Source organism: Penicillium pulvis (genome assembly GCF_028828015.1).
Source record: "Penicillium pulvis strain IBT 33274 chromosome Unknown contig_23_segment0_segment0, whole genome shotgun sequence".
Classification (NCBI taxonomy): Eukaryota; Fungi; Ascomycota; class Eurotiomycetes; order Eurotiales; family Aspergillaceae; genus Penicillium; species Penicillium pulvis.
In genome coordinates this window covers 3,921,220-3,940,901 of record NW_026643075.1, presented here as the reverse complement: position 1 = coordinate 3,940,901, position 19,682 = coordinate 3,921,220, and the positions used below count along the sequence as shown (strand labels likewise).

The 19,682-nt window shown below is 50.0% G+C and overlaps 8 protein-coding genes across 8 annotated transcripts; 3 read left to right on the top strand and 5 right to left on the bottom strand.

Moving 5' to 3' along the window:
• Positions 1-52: 52 nt before the first annotated feature.
• On the top strand, positions 53-1,399 carry N7503_005757 (uridine-cytidine N-ribohydrolase; the record flags this gene model as incomplete). Its single annotated transcript, XM_057065304.1, has 5 exons — positions 53-110; positions 164-171; positions 224-428; positions 484-800; positions 854-1,399. The coding sequence occupies 5 exons, from the start codon at positions 53-55 to the stop codon at positions 1,397-1,399; spliced, it is 1,134 nt and encodes a 377-aa protein (XP_056923047.1).
• A 1,067-nt stretch (positions 1,400-2,466) lies between these two features.
• Positions 2,467-4,387, top strand: N7503_005756 (GID4/VID24 family protein; the record flags this gene model as incomplete). Its single annotated transcript, XM_057065303.1, has 3 exons — positions 2,467-2,490; positions 2,587-4,138; positions 4,197-4,387. The coding sequence occupies 3 exons, from the start codon at positions 2,467-2,469 to the stop codon at positions 4,385-4,387; spliced, it is 1,767 nt and encodes a 588-aa protein (XP_056923046.1).
• Positions 4,388-5,089: 702 nt separating this feature from the next.
• N7503_005755 (uncharacterized protein) lies at positions 5,090-6,978 on the top strand (the record flags this gene model as incomplete). Its single annotated transcript, XM_057065302.1, has 6 exons — positions 5,090-5,211; positions 5,270-5,300; positions 5,360-5,500; positions 5,554-5,604; positions 5,657-5,909; positions 5,975-6,978. 6 exons carry the CDS (start codon positions 5,090-5,092, stop codon positions 6,976-6,978), a joined length of 1,602 nt encoding a protein of 533 aa, XP_056923045.1.
• Positions 6,979-7,174: 196 nt separating this feature from the next.
• On the bottom strand, positions 7,175-8,607 carry N7503_005754 (uncharacterized protein; the record flags this gene model as incomplete). The annotated part of the gene is made up of 2 exons (XM_057065301.1): positions 7,175-8,381; positions 8,438-8,607. The coding sequence occupies 2 exons, from the start codon at positions 8,605-8,607 to the stop codon at positions 7,175-7,177; spliced, it is 1,377 nt and encodes a 458-aa protein (XP_056923044.1).
• Positions 8,608-10,159: 1,552 nt separating this feature from the next.
• N7503_005753 (uncharacterized protein) lies at positions 10,160-12,777 on the bottom strand (the record flags this gene model as incomplete). The annotated part of the gene is made up of 6 exons (XM_057065300.1): positions 12,731-12,777; positions 12,634-12,661; positions 12,470-12,576; positions 11,826-12,410; positions 11,108-11,778; positions 10,160-11,045 (listed from the first exon to the last, which is right to left on the bottom strand). The coding sequence occupies exons 1-6, from the start codon at positions 12,761-12,763 to the stop codon at positions 10,160-10,162; spliced, it is 2,310 nt and encodes a 769-aa protein (XP_056923043.1). The 5' UTR covers positions 12,764-12,777.
• Positions 12,778-13,590: 813 nt separating this feature from the next.
• On the bottom strand, positions 13,591-15,112 carry N7503_005752 (alpha/beta fold hydrolase; the record flags this gene model as incomplete). The annotated part of the gene is made up of 3 exons (XM_057065299.1): positions 13,591-14,364; positions 14,428-14,906; positions 14,965-15,112. The coding sequence occupies 3 exons, from the start codon at positions 15,110-15,112 to the stop codon at positions 13,591-13,593; spliced, it is 1,401 nt and encodes a 466-aa protein (XP_056923042.1).
• A 624-nt stretch (positions 15,113-15,736) lies between these two features.
• On the bottom strand, positions 15,737-17,582 carry N7503_005751 (putative capsule-associated protein CAP1; the record flags this gene model as incomplete). The annotated part of the gene is made up of 2 exons (XM_057065298.1): positions 15,737-15,788; positions 15,850-17,582. 2 exons carry the CDS (start codon positions 17,580-17,582, stop codon positions 15,737-15,739), a joined length of 1,785 nt encoding a protein of 594 aa, XP_056923041.1.
• An 817-nt stretch (positions 17,583-18,399) lies between these two features.
• On the bottom strand, positions 18,400-19,365 carry N7503_005750 (ferric reductase-like transmembrane domain-containing protein; the record flags this gene model as incomplete). The annotated part of the gene is made up of 2 exons (XM_057065297.1): positions 18,400-19,013; positions 19,053-19,365. 2 exons carry the CDS (start codon positions 19,363-19,365, stop codon positions 18,400-18,402), a joined length of 927 nt encoding a protein of 308 aa, XP_056923040.1.
• Positions 19,366-19,682: the final 317 nt, after the last annotated feature.

Sequence of the window (19,682 nt, the reverse complement as noted above, 5' to 3'; positions counted from 1 at the left end):
CCATTGCTGGCCTCCTTTGACTCATCAGCTTTCCCCCTGGACACCTTTGAAAATGACAGTTGATGTTGAATATGAGACTCGGACTCCATTGTGGCTCGACTGTGATCCTGGTACGTTAATCATTCCTCTATGCTCAATAATGTACACAACTGACTCTTATCAGGCCACGATGTAAGTCTTGTTCCTTTCGACGACTAACGAGATATTAACGGCCTATTGGCAGGATGCGTTTGCTATTCTGATTGCTGCTCTACACCCTGCTTTGGATCTCTTAGGAATCACAACCATTCATGGCAATGCCTCCCTGGCAAAGACTACCGCGAATGCTGGGAGTATCCTGGAAGCTATCGGCCGCCCAGAAGTTCCCGTGTATCCCGGAAGTGTAAAGCCTTTCTCCCGCCCCGCTCTTCATGCCCCAGATATTCATGGTAAGTCCAGATTGAGTAGATTGAGTGGATATGCAATGTTGACATTATCGAACAGGTGAATCGGGCCTTGATGGAACAGACCTTCTTCCTAAGGCATCCGTGGGACCCATTACGGATAGAAACCCAATTTTAGCTATGCGGGATGCACTCCTGGCTCAACCTAAAGGCACTCCGTGGGTAGTGGCCACTGGTACTCTGACTAATGTTGCTCTGTTGTTTGCAACGTTCCCTGAAGTGGTGGATCATATCGCTGGCCTGAGTATCATGGGAGGTGCCGTCGGCAATGGGTTCACAGATGCTCCTATGAGCAGACTGCCAGGTGAAAAGTCACGTATTGGAAATGTGACTCCTTGGGCTGAGTTTAATCTCTATGTCAGCTTTTTACCTTCCTGCACATGAGGACAAGTGCTAATTAATCCTCACAGTGCGATCCTGAATCCTCGGAGGCAATTTTCAGTAACGCTCCATTGGCAGCAAAGACAGCTATCATGAGTCTGGACTTGACTCACCAAGTACTTGCCTCAACGGATGTACAGACCCGTATTCTACATGGTGGCAAAGATGCAACTGAGGGACCGACAGTCATTCGACAAATTCTACATGCTCTACTGCTCTTTTTTGCCGGAACATATGAGAAGGTCTTCGGCTTAACCACTGGACCGCCACTACATGATCCTCTGGCGGTGGCAGTGATCCTGTCGAACCTCAACCCAGCTTTCGCTCAGAAACATCCAGGTCAAATAATCAAATTTGATGACAAAGGAGGCGAAAGGTTCGCTGTCAGTATTGTCACTGATGGCCAGCACGGTCAAGATGTTTCTATCACAGGTCAGCTGGGTCGCTCGCTGGCTGCTCCAGTCAAGGGACCTGGTGTGGCTATTCCCCGTGGTGTCGACCTCGATGCGTTCTGGAATCTGATTTTGGACTGTGTGCAGCTCGCCGATGACTGCAACGCAGCTCGTGGGAAATAAGTCCTTGAACGTCTGTATTGAAGTACAGGTTTGTTCATTTGCTAGACTCGGGAGGTGCACTTCACTGCACATATCTACTGCACTCCTTCATGCCTGGTGACTACAAATTTAGATTATAGAGTGGGAGCTATGTATAGATTTTTTTCGATGATCTTGGCAATGCGGTCAGCATCATTGTCACGCAGAGCCTCATAATCCATCTACCTCGGTAAATACTGAACCACTTAGACTTCCACAGGAAAACTTGGCTGCACGCCCCATCTTAGCGGCTCCCCACAAACGCAGGCATAGATGGCGATGCCTCGGGGCCGAGCCTTCTATTGAAGCAGCGATATGGCTCAAATCCCAGAACGAAGCTTGAGCCTTCTAATGTTTGAAACTCCTTGTTGAGCGTCCATCTTTTGCGGTGCCATTGCAAGTTTCTAGGCAGTTGGAGCAACCCCTGGGCACGTCAGTCATCTTGGCAATGGATACCGATAGCCTGGACTCCGTTGACATTAGCGTAGGATTAGTGCGAAGTAATGCTGCCAAGCCTCCATACATAATGGCTTTATGAACGGGATAGATTCAGACGGGTCTCAAGCTGTCGCACACTCACAATGCGTTGCTTACTTAGAAATATATAGAAGGCATTCCGAGGTTCTATAATATATACCCATGTTATAATTGCTGATCAAAAGTGGAACACTTAACAATCAATTTGTTCCTATTGTGCTCATCAATATAGGCCACGAGATGTGGCGTCGTTAGTTTCTTTACTACACAATGTTGATCGGGCCACGAAAATTTTGTAAAGAATAAAAAGGAGATCCTTATTTCTTAAGAATGAGGAAAGCCATTCCAAGGTTCGGTTGAAGTGGCAAGATACAGTTTTCTTGTGTCGCGTCGGCAGAATACAACCAAACGTCATTCAACCGGCATCTCTCCACATTTTCATGACTTGCGCCGTTTGATCACTTTCCTCTACCTGTTCAGACCACGCTTGGTATTTCTCATTGATTTGGGCTTTTGCCATTATCACCTTGTCCAGCGGACTCCCTTACCGCGGATTCCGGCCCAGTGAGGAGATGCCGCCTCCCAACTCGGCATCAGTATGTTCTCCGCGGCATCCCACACTTTACCCCCTGGCTTATCTCATATATCCCACGCCGGTATTGCGACCTGCGCGCTAATACTGGATATTCTAGCACGGCACTCCAGCGCTGTCCCCGACGACGCCTGCACCTGGTTCGTCATCGCACCCCGACGACGACTGGAACTTCGATACCTACATCACCGTGGAGAGCAGTAACGCCCACGACGAGAATGTAAACTTCCTTCGCTCTCGCTCCCTACTGTACAATCCGTTGTTACCAGCCCTCAGCCGACATCGCCAACGCCGATACCCTACATCTTACTCGCAGCCGATGGAAGACGAAGAAGATCGCATGGAGGTGGATGAACCCAACGTGCACGTACCAGTCGAGATCACCCATCGCATCCCTATTGTACGTCGTTCACACGGAGATACCACTTCTACCAATATGCCCACCTATGAGGGTCGCCGATCAAATACCCGATCGCTCTATGGCTGGGCGCCCGGGTCAGATGATGAGGATGAGGACACTCGCCGTGCCAACGAATCAGAAGACGAACAGATCCAGCCCTTCCTCCATGCCATTTCAGACCGCAGTACGTCATCAAGTCGACCCCGGCGACGTGAGCCGACAGGTCGCACACCACCCACCAACGCTGCGGACAGAGAGGAAACACCTGATAGAGAAAACCCGTCTCGGGATCCCCCGCTCTCGACGATGGAGGCCCTGTTGCAGTCGGCAAGGCGACAACCCCGGTTATCACGAACACGCACGTTGGAAAATTACCTCCTGGATAGATACAGTCGGGCCAACGAAGAGTCAGAAGAAACCGAGCGACCGGCAGCGGGTTCGTCCTCCTCCCGGGCATACCGATACCGCCCCACGAACCGAGGTGAATCGCATCGGATCCTCACTCACAGTGATTTGCGTGCTCGGGCTGCCGCACACCGGCAGCTATATTCTGGAAGCCCTGGGGACACGCTATTGAAGGATACAATCAACTACCTCGATTATCTGCGCTATTCTAACTCCGTTGAGGAAAGTATCAGCTCGGCTCACGCAAGGGGTTTCCTGTCACCAGAGAACTTTTCCAGTGACTTTATTCTTGATACAAATACTATTGCTCCACCAGCAGCCTCTTCTTGGCTCCAGCCCGGCGTTGTCTTCACTGGCTGTCAAAGGGCTGCAAATGCAGGCTGCTCGGTCATGTCAGCGCGGGTACCAAGTCCGAATGCACCAAGTGACCCTGTCATTGTCAATGGGAGTGATAGCAACGCTCGAATTACTGTGTCCACGAGTAGTGGAAGGCGATACCAAGCCAACCCTCGAGACGAGAACTGGCCCGTCAAGGTCACCATTCACCATATAAACTACAGCGAAATGACCCTCTCTGGCACAATGGAGGCCTACAACATTCCTGACAAGACGTCCCCAACTCAAGATGCGCATATCGTGACGTTCTTGGAAGGAGAAATCATCGATTTCAACAAACATACTCTCGAGACAAAGAACTTCAAAGCAGATGCGGACACCGACTCCACCTATTGGCGAGAGCTCCAACCATTTAAGGACTTGTCGGATGCGGACATAGCCAAGAACCTTGTCAGTCGTACATGGATCACCGAGAAACTAACGCAAGGGTGGATCTTGATGCGATGGAAGGGTAAGTCTCATGATGCTCCGTATATTCCCCTTATGGATTGCATATTAACGTACAATAGAACGATGTTTCATCACCCCGACAGATTCGCGTCAAGGTCTTACTATCTCTGGCTTTTACTATATCTCTCTTTGCCGAGAAAATGGTCAAATCGAGGGTCTCTACTATGATCCGGGAAGCTCGCCGTATCAACAACTATCATTAAAACCGGAAAGTCCCATGATGACCCGTCCATCTTATTCTTTCCGGTAGGTGGAGCCGATGTGGTGCCAATTAACAGCGCCCAGTGGTTTGCCAGCACTGTATTACCTTTTTCTTCGTGGCGTTCTCATTTAGCGGTGCTAAGTAATCCTCCGGCTCCGATTGCTTGAGTCCGAGGGCGTCTATTTTGCTTTATACTGCGGCGTTTGGACAATTTGGGACGACATTTCATATTATTACTTTTGCATAGCAGGATGGTGTTACATTTGAAGACCTGCAGTACATTTAAGGAACGGTTCGAACTTTTGGTTCGGTTATCGATGAAAAGCCGCATACTTTTCATCAACAAGAGTACCTTATCTCGGTCGTAGATACTCACGGATCAGCCCGCCAACTTCACACGTAATGAGAACCACATTATCTTAACCTAGCGATGCGGGGAATGGTATCAATGTCGCATAGATGCTATGTTCAATGAGGTATCGCGGTGATGATCGTTGCATGGACGAGCCTGCTCCGGGTGGACTTTCCCAATCCTGCATCTTGAGACATGCGGATCTAGTAGAGGTTACATGGCCCTGTCGATCATAGGCATCTATGTACCTAGGCATTAACCATGCGATTAGGCACTTATCTCGTCACGTTTTACTATGAATAATAGTTCGTGCAGCACACTGTGCTACAGGATTTATTACGACGTCTTCTCCCCCGGATCTCATTCCAAAACACACCATCTGGACGTTCTTCAGCGCCATGCATTTACATCATCTGTCGGTCTTGGCGGCCTTGGCTAGTTGCTCCATTCCGGCTGCTGCCCATGTGCCACACCAGCCGAGAGATCAAGGGACTTGCAAGAAGACGACTGTTGCTATTCTGTAAGCACTGCCTAGAATCTGGCTTCCTTATACCGGGCTCAGAGCTAACAATCTGGAGGGGAGGTGGAGTTGCAGGCATTACAGCAGCTGTGAGTCAATACCCCAATTGTTTCTGTGGATTATTAGCTTTTAATCTAACAGTCCACAGCAAGCTCTCTCTAATGCCTCGGTTCATGACTTTGCTATCCTGGAGTACCGGGACACAATCGGAGGCCGAGCTTGGCACAAAACTTTTGGCAAGGATCCGAAGACCGGAAAACCTTACACCATTGAGATGGGCGCAAATTGGGTATGTTGAACTCCACTAAAAGTATGATCCTCACACTAATGACCAATTCATAGGTGCAAGGTCTTGGAAACCCCGGGGGCCCCCAAAATCCTATATGGACTCTGGTACGTATGAAGACTAGACTGTCATCAGTCCATGAATTGATTGTTTAAACAGGCTCAAAAATATAACCTGAAGACCCATTACTCTGACTATGATAATGTTTCGACGTATAACGAGAACGGTTACTCTGATTATAGTCATTTGTTGTCTGAATATGACAATGCCTATGATATTGCCAATATGAAGGCTGGTGAGATTCTGAGTAAGAATCTTCAGGATCAGACGGCTCAGTCTGGCCTGGCTCTGGCTGGTTGGAGCCCGGGCAAGCATGATATGGAGGCCCAGGCAGTTGACTGGTGGAAATGGGGTAAGTTTTCTTTTTGTTTTACTTGATTGGGATTTCCATGGAACTATGCACTTACCATCTGCCAGACTTCGAGGATAACTTCAGCCCCCTGGAGAGCTCTCTGGTCTTCGGCTGCGCTGGCGACAATTTGACTGGGAACGTCTTCAGCGACCACGACAACTTCGTGACTGACCAGCGCGGATTCAACACCATATTCAAAGCAGAGGCTGCCACATTCCTCAAGCAGGATGACCCAAGACTGCATCTCAACACACAGATCACGAAAATATCATACTCCGACGATGGAGTCACAATACACAACAAGGATGGCAGCTGCATCACCGCAGCATATGCTATCTGTACATTCTCTCTAGGCGTCCTACAAAGCGATGAAGTCAAATTCACGCCTTCATTCCCAGAATGGAAACAAACTGCCATCCAGAAATTCACAATGGGCACTTACACCAAGATCTTCATGCAGTTCAATGAAACCTTCTGGCCAACAAACACCCAATATTTCCTATACGCCGACCCAAGCCTCCGAGGCTGGTACCCAGTCTTCCAATCCCTGTCAATGCCACAATTCCTCCCAGACTCCAACATCCTCTTCGTGACGGTAACAAATGAGTTCTCCTGGCGTGCAGAGCGCCAATCAGACGAGCAAACTAAGCAAGAAATAATGGACGTCCTACGGAAGATGTTCCCAGAAAAGACAATCCCCGACCCAACAGCCTTCCTCTACCCGCGCTGGAGCACAGAGCCCTGGGCCCACGGTAGCTACTCCAATTGGCCCCCAGCAACGACGCTAGAGATGCACGAGAACCTGCGCGCCAATACGGGCCGGCTCTGGTTTGCGGGGGAGGCGACTAGTCCCACCTACTTTGGTTTCTTGCATGGAGCATGGTTTGAGGGCCGGGATGCGGGCCGACAGATTGCGGGGATCTTAGATGGGTGTCATGCTAACTCGACTAAGTCGGAGTGTGGGGATAGGAGGCATTATGAGGTTTTGCATGGGACTTCGCCTTTTGCTGATTACTCGGCTGTCAATGGGTGGACTGCGGATAGCTTTTATGATAGTAATTCGGACTAGGTGGTTCATGATGATGAGCACAAGGTTTCGGGAAGTTAAGAATATGGAAGTGAAGTAAATCATAAATATGCTTGATTAACCAGTAATCTATATGAGCCCTAGTCTATAGAGGCCAAGCTATGCCATAAAATGCTATATATGCAAATGCAAAATCGTAAACGTCCCAAATAATACAATAAAAACCCACACACCGCACTTAAGTGTCAGTATTTTTGCAGGTGAAGCTGGCAGTGCTAGTGTCGTCGTGGATGGCAGTACCAGAGGCATACAGACCAAGCACACACAAAGCAAGACCGAAGAGGGCAATGGCAACGTTCAGCACGAACAAAGCGATCTTCTTCTTGGTAGCGAACCAAGAACCCTTGTTCAAGTGCAACCAGTAGATACCGCTAAGACCGTAGCTGAACCAACTAGCGAACAGAGCACTGATCAAACTGTTCAAGTCACTGAAGACGGGAATAGCCTCAGCGATAATCCAGGCAACAACCCAGCAGGAAACACCGAGGCCAATCCAGATGCTGATGGACTTCCAGTTGTTCTGGTGGATCAGGCCGGACTTGGAGCAGCAGCGGAAGTAGATGTACTTCAGACCGATGTGACCGTTCACGACACCGGCACCAACGATAGTGGGGATGGCAATTCCGTAGGCGACCTTCTTCATGAGGGGACCAGCGGCGCTGAGGGCGGGAGAGGGAACTTCACTACCAATGTAGTAGTAGATGACGACACCGGCAGTGAGGTAAAGGCAGATTTCGAAGCCCTGAAGCATGAAAAGGGACTTCTTGAAGTCTTGGGGAGTCTCCATCTCGGCGATCAGACCGAAGAAGGCAACGTGAGCGCAGTAGGCGAAGACGATGTTGGAGACGGCCTGGAAGGCTGTGTAGAGGGTTTGTGTGGTAGTAGCTTCGATGATACGGCCGGGGTGTTCTTCAACACCGACGGAGATCATGGTGATCATGACAGCGCTGAAGATACTGATGAAAGAGGCGAACGAGATCCAGGTCATGCCCTTCATGGTACGGGGGATGGACAGCACGAGGGAAATGAGCATGCCGACCAGAGCGAAGACGATGGAGCAGGTGCCGTGGTTGGTGATGGTGTTCATCATCACGCGGAAGGTAAGGATGTGACTGCCCATAACGAAGATACAGAAGAGGAATTGACCTCCACCGAAGAGTTCGCGGCCGAATCGGCCCAGCAAAATCTCACCGGCGTCTCCGAGGTTCTGAATGTGGGGGTAACGCTCACGCATGAGACCAATGTTGTATCCGGTGTAGGTAGCAAGGAGACCGAGGCCAACAATCAAGATGACACCGGGAACCAGGCCAAGGGTAGCGACAGCGTTAGGCAGGGAGAGGACACCGAGCGAGACAGACTCGCAAATCATGAGCAGACCACATTGCCTAAAACCTGGTCAACAACCGCAATTCAAAAATCCAAAGTATAAACGAGTACATACCACCACTTCAAAGTCTTGTACTTGATCTCGGCATACTCCTCGTTACCAAAGGCATCCGAGACCTCACCATGCTTCATGGCAGCGACATCATCCTCGATATCCTGCTCATACTTCTGCTCCTGCCCAATCTTGTCATTGTAAGCGGGAGGCTGGGTGTTGACGGACTCCATGTTGAAGAGGAAAGACGATGGATTCCGGGGTTGTCAACAAGCAGGTATGGGGAAGAAATAAGAATCCCACGCGAATGGGCAATCCATTAATAAAAGGGCCCCGGGATAAAGTTTTGAATACCCCAAAATCTCCGCGTGCCGATTTTGCCCCGTTGGAGGCAAAACTGTTGTCGGAAGCCTATCGAAGATCCACCGAACATTCCGTGTTGGAACATGGTTGGTTGATGGATTGATACCGGGCCGAGAATCGGCTGGCTCACCAATCAGCGGGGCGGCTTCGTTAACCTTGACTAATAAAGTTTTCTGCAATGATCTTACCCTGGGCGGCTCCCAGCCGCGCTATGCAGGTACAGTGCTCGTATGATTGTTAGATGGTTATGCGGAGGCAAATGTATTTCCGTTCTATATTGTAGACTGCTAACTATGCGAATGCATATTTTCCATGGACTGTGACAAATTGATTTTTTTCTTCAAGTTGTTCCTTATTGTTCACCGGTGTGGCTCGGCCAGGAACCGTTCAGGAAGTGAGTCGTGCCGGGTCGGTTGTATTTTCTTCCTAGCGGGACTTCGGACTTGGACACTCACACTCCGAGATTCACGCGTAAGATCGCCCGCATTGCATGTTGTCCCCATGCTTGGCATAATCTCTCTTGGCATCATAATCTTTTTACATAATTTCTTCCTCCACCAAATTTCACCTTACAGGCTTCAAATCGATGGAAAATTCTGCATGAACACAAATTTCCCTTCCAAATATATAGACTTCATACAAAGTTTTCGAGGCGAAACAAAAAAAGTTTGTGTAGAATACGAATCTAGGCCTTTCGCATGGTTGACATTTACTCCGCGTGGTCGACCCAGATCTTCAACCTTTTCTCTCACCGGTTCACCCGAGAATTTAGGTTAACACATTATGTAGGGCACAAGATAAGCCTCTTGCTTATTTTTTTTCCCAGTATGCTATTGGTCTTGCGTCCGGGGGTCCCTTGGGCATTTTCGAGCTTCCGAGCTTTCCAGACGGTGGCGAATCCACTCGGTACCTGCACTACCGGATTAGGAAGGTCACTTACCACACGGTCTGGTGGGGTCCAATCTCGGATGTCGGATGAATCGCACACTTGATGTTTGGGCCGGACGCGTAGCGCTGCTGATAGACGCGATCTCAACAATTGAATGACCGACTTTACTGACAAATTGATATGCCGGCTGAAATTGCCTTTTCGTTGCATGACAGGTGGGGCTGAAGAGCCGTATGGAGACGCGGTTCATTCCAGTAGATTGATGCGGTCACTACCTAATGTATGCAAATGCAATGTACAAAGTGCGATGGAAACGCGTGTCAGACTAAGTATGCGCACAAACAAAATTCAAAGCCTCGGTACGAAGATTTTCAACAAGATTAATGACGTAGCGGGCATGCATATTCAAACCAATCGAATCGCAGAAATGAAGTAAAGAAATCGTTGCTGGACTGCTGTCCGTCCCTTAGTAACCCGTAGCAGATTAGGACCCGGATTCCCGAGGTTTAGAATCTTGAGGTTCAGAAAGCTCCCTAGAAAAGACTTCTTGATCCTCCCAAGCTGCGGACTGTCGACGGCGGAGCTCTTCGAGCTGCATCAGGGGGTTCTGTAGATCGCCATAATAAGTAAGTGGCCCGGAGGAGGTGAGAGAACGCATCAACCGTGACACCCACCCATTCTTCCTGGTTTGGAACTCCCTCTGCGGCAGGTAGGGTGGATGTATCGTCGTCGCTCTCCAGGCCCCGCATTCGATGGATCGGCGCCGGTGTCACCGGGAGACTTGGCCGTTCGACTTCCGTGGGGAAATCGGTCAGTTTCATGCCTGGTCGGTGTCCAGCGGATGTACCGACTGTAGTGGCTGTGGAAGCTGTTGAGAAGTTGCTTGTGCTCATACTGGTACTCCGGCTATGGCTTGAGTCAGCCTCCACAGAGCCTGATATTACCTGAGGCTTTCCCCGGCGAGTTTGTTGAAGGGAATCCATGTAGCGCTGAATTTCCAGGTCTTCGTCCCAGGCATTGGAACGAGAGTATTGTTCGTAGGTTTGTGCAGAAGGCTCGAATGCTGCTTGGGGTGGGAAAGGCTGAGGTTCGAATTGAGTGGATTCGGATTGAGCCGGTTCAAGAGGAATAGGGTCAGCCTGTTGCGAAAGCATAGGTATGGGCGGTTCTGGAGACGGTGAACGAGGAACAGATGGCTCTGTGAAGACTCTGGTCGGCTTGGGCGCGTGATTTTCCCAAGGGAAGATCTTTGTAACCCTTTCGGGCTCGGGCTTGGATTCGGGGACTTGGTAGTACATGTTTTTGGGGGCTTCAGGATACGATGGAGGTGGTTGAAACAGCGCGGTGTCCTCGGACATAGTGTATGTCTTCTGCTCCAGGCTAATACCTTCGGGCCTAGTATTGAGCGGTGGTGGTTCTCTATATTGTATCAGCGAGTCGCCTTCGGATGAATAACTGGGAAACAAAAAGCCAAGCCTTACCGGGAGGCATCCCATTCTGCCTTTGGCGCCTGGAAATGTTCTGGCTCAGGCGAGGGGGCTTGTTGCCAATTCTGCACCACTGCGGAAGGTGAAACGGGTTGAGGGTGATGGATGTGAGCTTCAGCTTGGTCAGACGATTGGGAGTGTTGGTGCTGGTGATCGTGGTGGTGGTGCTGCTGCTGATGGGGATGCTGGTGATCGTGGTGCTGATCGTGTTGTTGATCGTGTTGTTGATCGTGGTGCTGATCGTGGTGCTGATCATGATCATGCTGCGTTTGCTGGGCTTCTGGGTGAGCTTCGTAGGATTCATGGTGCCCATGAATTACCGGCGCGGGAGCATAGGGAACGGGCGGTATGAACGTCGAATACTGTTCTTCTCCGCGAACATACTGCGGAACTGCACTCAAGACTGGCATCTGGGTCGCAATAGAATCCTGGGTCGCTGCATGGTGGCCATGGTGCTGCTGTTCATTATGCGCTTGCATAGCCTCCGATAATACCTGACCAGGCACATTGTGATTCTCGGCATGGGGGAAATGATGAGGTTCTGGCCAATGCTCATGATCATGATGGGTTCTGAGTGATTCTGACTGGTCTGCAGAATGAGTAGCCTGTGGATAGCCCGAACCTTGTGAAGCCTGTGGAGCGCTTTTTGATTGCGAGTAGGAAACCTGATTCTACCATTAGCTAGGCTCGCCAACTGAAGCACAATACTCACAAAGGGCGAGTGATAATGTCTATCATAGACCGACCACCACTTGTTCAGTAGCTGGTTGTATGGCGAGTCAAGCGGAACTACCTGCCGGGGCATGTTCCACGGCTTTTGCGAACCAATGAAGTGAATCAAGCTGATCGTACTCTGAAAATGCTTGTATGCAGGGATGTACTGATAGTTTGCACTGGGCGTGCAGTTATACGTGAAGCTCAGCCTATGCCAATCTCGGAAGTGCATGTTCAACAATCCTTGATCGGCTCCATCAAAGCTAATGCCGCGTTCAGCCAGTGCCTTCAGAGAATAATAGTCCTGCATATTAGGGCGAAGAACCATGAGCCCACTATTAAAACAATCTGGCCAGCCTACATCGGGCGCGGCGGCAAAGTTCTCGTCCAGTGAGAAGAGCTCGTCTGGTGCACGAAGAGACACGACGTCACAGTCGATATAGACGATCCGCTCGTACTGTGTGAGGCGCCAAAGCTCGATTTTTGTGAAGGTCGCAATCAGATCGGGTCGGTCCATTAGCCATAGGTTTGCGGGTTTGCCATTCACGATTGAATGGACCGGGATGAGTTCGTCGTAGACCGTCTAGGGCACGTGGATATGTTAAAATCGAATCGGACGAAAATGATGATAATAGAACATACCCGAAGCTCATTGACCGTCTCTGACCTCAGTGTGTTTGGTGTAAAGAGCGCAACCAGCTTTGCTGATGTTCCATTATCGCGCAACGAATGCGCCAGTACCATAGCACCTAGACGAAGCTCAAGTCAGGTTACAAGCTTCAAGGTGGAGCATGCTAGCTTCTTACCGGGCAAATAGTTATCGCTCAACAGCAGCTACAAGAACGAGGTAAGCTTCATTTCTCTTTTCGTCCAACTCATCGGACAAAAGGGGGCGTTACTGACCGTGCAATAAACGCCGCTCTGTTCGGAACCCATGACGACAAGCTTGGCTCAACGTGACCCAACACTTGGAAGCAGGTAGCACGCGCGCAATTGTGAGGGAAGAGACCGAGCAAAAGAAACCCTCGTTGGCCCACGGTTATATTTATCTTGGGTGAAGTTGTCCCCAATGACAGTTTGGACTGGTCCCGCTGCTCAACAAGCTAGCGGACCACAGAGACTGTGGTACCTGAACCGGACGCAGGTTCGAAGAAAACGAAAACGACTTGCTCTCACAAGCGCCGCAGCATTCTGTCCGGGAAGTCGTGCAAGGTGACTATCAGTCGATGTGGCAATCAGGGGTAAATGGTAAATGGTAAATGAAGAGATTTCCAATCTTGAGAGATGAAAGTAAAGAGGGGAAATGTTGAACTTCTGAGAGCTAGCGATCGAGGGGAAAGTGGATTTCGGGGAAGAATCTCCACTTGCTGACACGGGTGATCCGAGCTTTAGCACCCGCGTTCAGTAGCTCCACTTCCAAGGTTATAGCAGTTGCAACACGAGACTTCCAAGGTTGATCCCGCGCTACGTTCTTCCAATTACTCCAAATTAATTCAAACCGACATCTGAATTGTTCAATTTGCTCACAACTTGCAGGTTGGGATGTTTCGCACAGAAAGGGGGGTGCATCAACTAGTTTTTGCTGGTAAATTGGGCTTCCCATTCGGAGCCGGGGGTTGGTTGGGATGGTTGCCAGGGGGTTAGGCGGGACGCCACCGGTACCAGACGCTGCATGGTGATACAAAAAGCTCCGGATAACGGCCACGGTATTTATAGGCATACCCAGGGGCCAAGATACCCATATAGGTATGTTTCGCTCGAAATTACTTCTGGGCAATGACTTCCACGCTGGACTTACTCAACGCAGCGCCGATATCGCCTTGCTCGCCCGCAATGGCCCATTGAATCGCCGTCGTTAGAGCCACGCGACTTTCTAGCTCAATGGGTGTGAAATGTCCCGACTTGGGGAGCAGGACGACCTGGCTGTTCTTGGGGATAAAATCCGACATGCCATCCAGACAGATGGCAGTGTGTAGCGCAATGTCTTTTTTACCCCAAAATATGGTCGAGGGGGCCTTAAGAGCTCCCTTGGCTCCCTGGGGCTCCTTTCCGTTTGCGAGCTTATCCAAAGCAACCACAGTCTCTGGAGATTTTTTCCAATAACTGACTGACGCACCGTCCCGGTAGTAGCCGGCAAGGTTCATCACGTTGGCAAACTTGGAGTCGAAGCGAACAGTATTTGGGTATGTCCCGCCATCTACGGTCTCGGTCTTGGACTCTTCCAGAGAGGGACCCATGCTGCTAGCCATGGAATTCGCCAGATCTTCAGAAGTAGGTTTCGCACTGCCGTGCGAACCGATGTGAATCATCTTCATGAATGCTTGGTTGCCGCCTGTCAGGAAGAAGCGGGAGAAGGGGACGGGAAGCTGCATCACGAAGATATATCCCGACATTTTTAGCTGATACCTCACGGGAGCTAGGGTCTGCCATGCCTGGCACAACGGCACGCGAGCATTGAGTGGAGAATTCCATGCATCGTTGAGCATCTTCCGCGCAGCAGAAAGCATACGGCGGATATTTGAACTAATAAGGCTCATCTGGGTAGCAAATTAGCTGGGGTTACACAGTAGGCGACAAGGATTGGCTTCGGGACTACTTACTAATGGGCCATTGCTCAGGAGGAAACGATCAGCCAGTGATGGTGCTTCAGCTGCTAGTCTCATCGCGACAACGCAGCCCCAATCATGGGCGACAATGATAGTTCTCTTCTTGCTCGTTTCCGTAGCACTGTCAACGCCGTATTGGATTCGCAGGTTGATAATAAGCTGCGCCATGTTTTCGAGGACGTTTGTCCCATTGTATTTCTTGACGCCTTGGGTACCACCGTAACCAGGCATGTCAATTGCTACCAAAGTAGCAGATTTTTGCAAGTCCAGGTTGCTAGCAATGTGTCGCCACACAGCCCAACTGTCTGGGAAACCATGGATAAATATAACCAAAGGCTTGCTGGAAGCCAGCACCTCCTTGGAATTGGGGACATCATTGCTGAGGAAATGGAACTTAAACCCAGTAGGGAGAGTCAGGAAGTAATGGGAGAGTCCAGCATAGTCCTTAGACAGATTCCACAGGCGGTCATGAGCTGTGCCAAATTAGAAGAAATTCTGGTGAGAAATAATAGAAAGCCAGATAGCACATACCAAGTTGGAGCTCCAGCTGATCCTTTTCAGTGGGCTTTTTGAAAAATAGACCTAATCGGGCTGTTAGGAGGCCATACAAGACCAAAGAAATAAATCCATAGGTGTAGGCTACCATCCAGATGGTACCCCTGATCAGGAAGCTTGCCATCCTGGTGCGAAAACTAGCAATTGCTCATAGACAAAGGTGAAAGAAATGTCTGCGGAGAGTTTCAGGGTGACACAGCATTATCAAATAAAGCTCACGCCAGAGGGGAAACCTCGGCCTCGGGTTCATTAATCATCCACCTTAGGTCTCCACCTGGCAATCAGCCAACGAAAACCCTATTTACACATTATTTATCTGGATTACAATCAACAGGTCAAGTATGCAATTCGCTTGGATAAGAATGTTTTTCCAGAATTTTGGTGAAATACAGTGATATCCGCCTCAATGGATCGGATCCTCCCAGGAAACGCCAAGTCCATCTTCACATGCAATCAGATAAAAAAAAAACAAGTGTATCAGGCGGGACCAAAAAGACCCCAGGTGGAAGCAAATATTATGAGTAAAACAACATCGAAAAGGGTATTAACACATGATGGGGGGTAGCGACGTGACGAAATAAAAGGGGGAATAACATCTAGAACATTGAAGACAACAAAGAAAAGGCCGTTATCTCGTCGAGTTCCCGCGCGAGGCTGTCTCGATTCAGCATGCGGGACTGGGTGGGAAATTAGGGTATATACAGAAGCGATGTCTTGGAAGAAGGGAGGTTGGAGGATGCTATGCAGCTCACAGCGAGAATCCGAGTCTATCTCGGTTGTCGTCCACAAGACGGCCGTATCTATCATCAAGTTAGTTCAGGATCGACAAGAACAATGGGGGGGGGGGGGGGTACAACTTACTCTAGAAGCAAACGGAAGAACCAGACCTCCAGGTCCTCATTCCGCAACACTTTCTGGGCCCAATCCTGCCCCTGAGCTGCGATTCTTGGCGCTGTTTTCCTGCCATCTTCCTCGGACAAGAAGTACCGCATAGTTTCTGTATACTCATTTCCTTTCAAGCTGAGTGGCGCATAGTGCACCCAAGGCTTGAGCCACTCATCGTGCCACTCGCGGAAAATGGCGATTTTGTAGACAAAGCTGTTGCTATGAAGGAAAGCATAGAAGCGTCCACTGAAGGCATTTCCATCCACATCAACCAGGTATTTGTGCGCCCATGCGTCCTGCTGGCCAGCTGCCTTGACGACTTCAAAATATTCCTCTTGGGCATGGCAATCGTCCGGGTCACACTGCCCAATGAAGGTAAATTTGACATCGAATGCATCCCGAAATTGCTCCTGCTTCACCTCCTGCGCGGCCCACAAATTATCCGGTTGGCGGGCGAGGATCTTGGTTGTACCGAGGGAGTTGACATTGTCGACAAATTGTTGACGGTGTTGGCGGCGCCAGCCACCTGCACGCGAGAAACCACCGGTCGTAGATCCACGCCAATACATCCGATCCGTTTTCGCTTCCCAGTTGAAATCCTTTTTCTGGTCGTAGGGCACCTTATCGGCCCAGTACCAAGGACTGGGGTAAAGAATGTCCTGAAAGCTGGAGATTTTGCTCTGCGAAAAGATAGGGAACAAGTCGTGGACGACATCAAAGGCGTTCGGGCGGTCAAAGAATCCGTAAGTGTGTCGGAGGGACGGAGTGTGGCAGATATCAGAGAATGCGGTAGTGTTGTAAATAAAGCCCAGTTCTCCATACGCATATGGGTCACCATTATCGGCCACGTCGTCATCGAGCGATCTTGCAGGGCTATCGACAGGGCAGGAGATGCGCGAGTTGGTCCATGTGGGCTGATGCGCGAAACGGTTGAAACGAGTCGTGCGCACCTCATCGATACGATCTCCCTTGTTCAGGTCCGGGGCGCGTGGTGACCACACTTTTATGGGGGGATCACCATTGAAAGCAGCGGGAATCACATAGTCAGTAGCGGTCTGTACAAGACGGTGGAGGTCATCCCCGGGGATCACGACGCGAGGCTCATCGTGGGTGTTGAAGACCAAGTCCATATCGGGTAGGTACTTGACGAAATCGGCCATCATACCAGCTGTGGCATCGCGCTGCCATTTCCGACCATCGCCACCTCCTTCAGTCAAAGTCACCTTGCCATCGCGGATCAGGACGCCCAAGACTGCGTTGTCGAAACCCAGAGTCTCACGGGCGCGTTCACGGATGGTTGCCGGCTTCAAAGCCCAGAAAGGGAGCAAGGAGTGGTATATAGAATCGAATTCATCAACCAACTGCACGCCCTTGGCCTTAGCAAACTGGAACCACTTGTCGAAGTTGGGTGGCGGGTGCATTTTGTAGCGACGCTTGTACTCCTCAACCGCCTCAGCCAGGGTGGCGGACTGGCGCGACTGCACATGAGCAAAGTGTTGCTCGGCATTGTCGACTAGATTGGCGATCGGATGAATCTTCTCAGGGGTGTACGATGTTTGGCCCGCATGGAGTTGAGGGTGCTTAATCGGTTCGGGGGGAGGGAGTTCTACTGGCGGCTGGGGGGTTGTTTTCGGAGGCCGGAGGTAAACGAGAGAGAAGCACGCGAGCAGAACGACCGCGAGTAGGATGATCAGACGTTGGGGTCGCATCCTGCCATCTGGAGAAGGCATGAAGGAGGGGGGGAGGTAATTAACTTGAGAGGGGGGTTAAAGACAAGGAAAAAAGGGTCTAGGGAGAGGGATCCATTTACATTCTGGAGGTGTCCAGGCTGGCCAGGTTGGCCAAACCTACTTAAAAAAACCGGGGCACTTGCCAAGACGCTTGACATAATTGTCCACGTACCATGTCAGCGCAAGCTTTTTTAACCTATAAGGCTGTGATTATCAAGGTTTGTGTTCTATATTTCCTTTGTCCAGCTTTCAAAGATCTCATGGGCAAATTTGCCTCAAGCGTAGGAGGCAAGTTCATACATCGGGTAAAGATACCACCGTTGTGCAGGGCTGAAAGATCTAGAATTGAGACGAGCCCTGGAGATTTGTATGTACTGATTATTTATCCTATTCTAGACACAGAAACAATAGCAAAATACATAATTCATTTACCTAGGTACAGATGGCCTGGTCCTTGTTAAAGACCTCAAATTGAGACTAGACTGCATCTCGCTTAGTTATTTTTCCCTTGGTGCAAAAACCTTGGAATCTTGGAAGCGGAGCTCGTTCGAGAAATACAGTCGAACATGTATGTTTTTAATTACCTGGGTCAACAGTCGAGCCCAGTTTTCCCTATACACCCACAGTCTATGACACCCCCGGTATACTCCTGTGTTATCTGTTCTTGGGCAATGTCGGGGCTGGGAGCAGCCCGTGGCGGCAGACTTGACGGTGGTCCAAACATAGAGCCATGAAACCTTCAAAGAATTGTAATGATCCACAGTATATACCAACCGAGACAAATTCTCAACAAGCACTATACTCGAGCTTCCAACCGTATAGCCACCCAAGAACCCACCCCGTTCAACACAAAGGCACCAAACGATTGAACCATATACTTTTGCGCTTGGGCAACATGGAAGTAAACTGCGACAGATAACAGAACAACCAACGAAACATGTACCAGATAGAAAGTCCGCCGCCGATCCTGTACAGACCGAGCTGCGGCCGCCCGGTCGCGAGCTGCTCCCTTCTGAGTGGTACCACGAGGCCGGACGAAGAGTAACAAAGCGACGGCCGTAGACAGCGCTAGAAGACCACACTGCACATCGAAGTCATACACTCGCTTCGCCAAAAGCGTGCCAAACTCAGGGTGGCTATTTTGCACAAAGAACAAGAGGTAGAGACTGGCATGTCCAAAAATCAAAGGCGAGATAACCATACGGCCAAAGAGCCGGTGGTACGGGGTAACGGTACTTTGAGGAACAGAGGTAATGAAGGAAAAGATAGATGATGCAGATGGCTTGGAGGTGGATATGTATGCTGCAGGCGACATCAATACCTGCAAGGGAATCTGAGAGAGAGCAACATGGCCTAGCGCCTTGGTCAAGTGAAGGTAATCTGCGGGAGGTAAGCTGCTGTTGACAAGGACTATAAAAGAAAAGAAAAGAAGGAAAAGAGCAAACATACCATCACCGCTATTCCATACGCAGAGGCCAACTAACCATGATAGCCAAAGGCCACACACAGCATACTGCCTCCGAGTTTCGAGCCACCCAGCGACCAGAGGTCGATCCAACCATGAGACGGGTCCTCGAGTTGTTTTCGCCCCGCTTTGCATCTCAGACAAGGTTTTCTGGGTTTGATAGATGACTCGAAGGAGAACGATGACTATCATGATGGACCATTGCGCAAATGCACCCCGTATATCCAGCAGCTCCCTGCGATGGAGCTTCTCCTCTTCAGAAAGAGTCACGAAATGCCATGGCCAAGGAGTTTCCATATCGTAAGCCAAATTGTATTCTTTGTTGAGACACGAATTGAGGGTTGATCTCTCGACTAATAGTTCAATAAAATGAAGTGCTGATTGAAGATGATGCTGTATAATTTAGAACCCGCGGATCCGAAGACAACTCGAAATTAGCGGGACATCGACATGCTGGAGGGGAAATCTGGTGTGCGATCTGTAGTGATGTTTTCTTGGTGTCTGATCGACTGTGTAAACGCTTGCAACTGAGCTTTGTTGAAGGTACTGACCAGGTGTCATCGACTTACGCGTGCAACGGATTTAGGGCGACGCCGTCCCTGGCCCGCTGACAA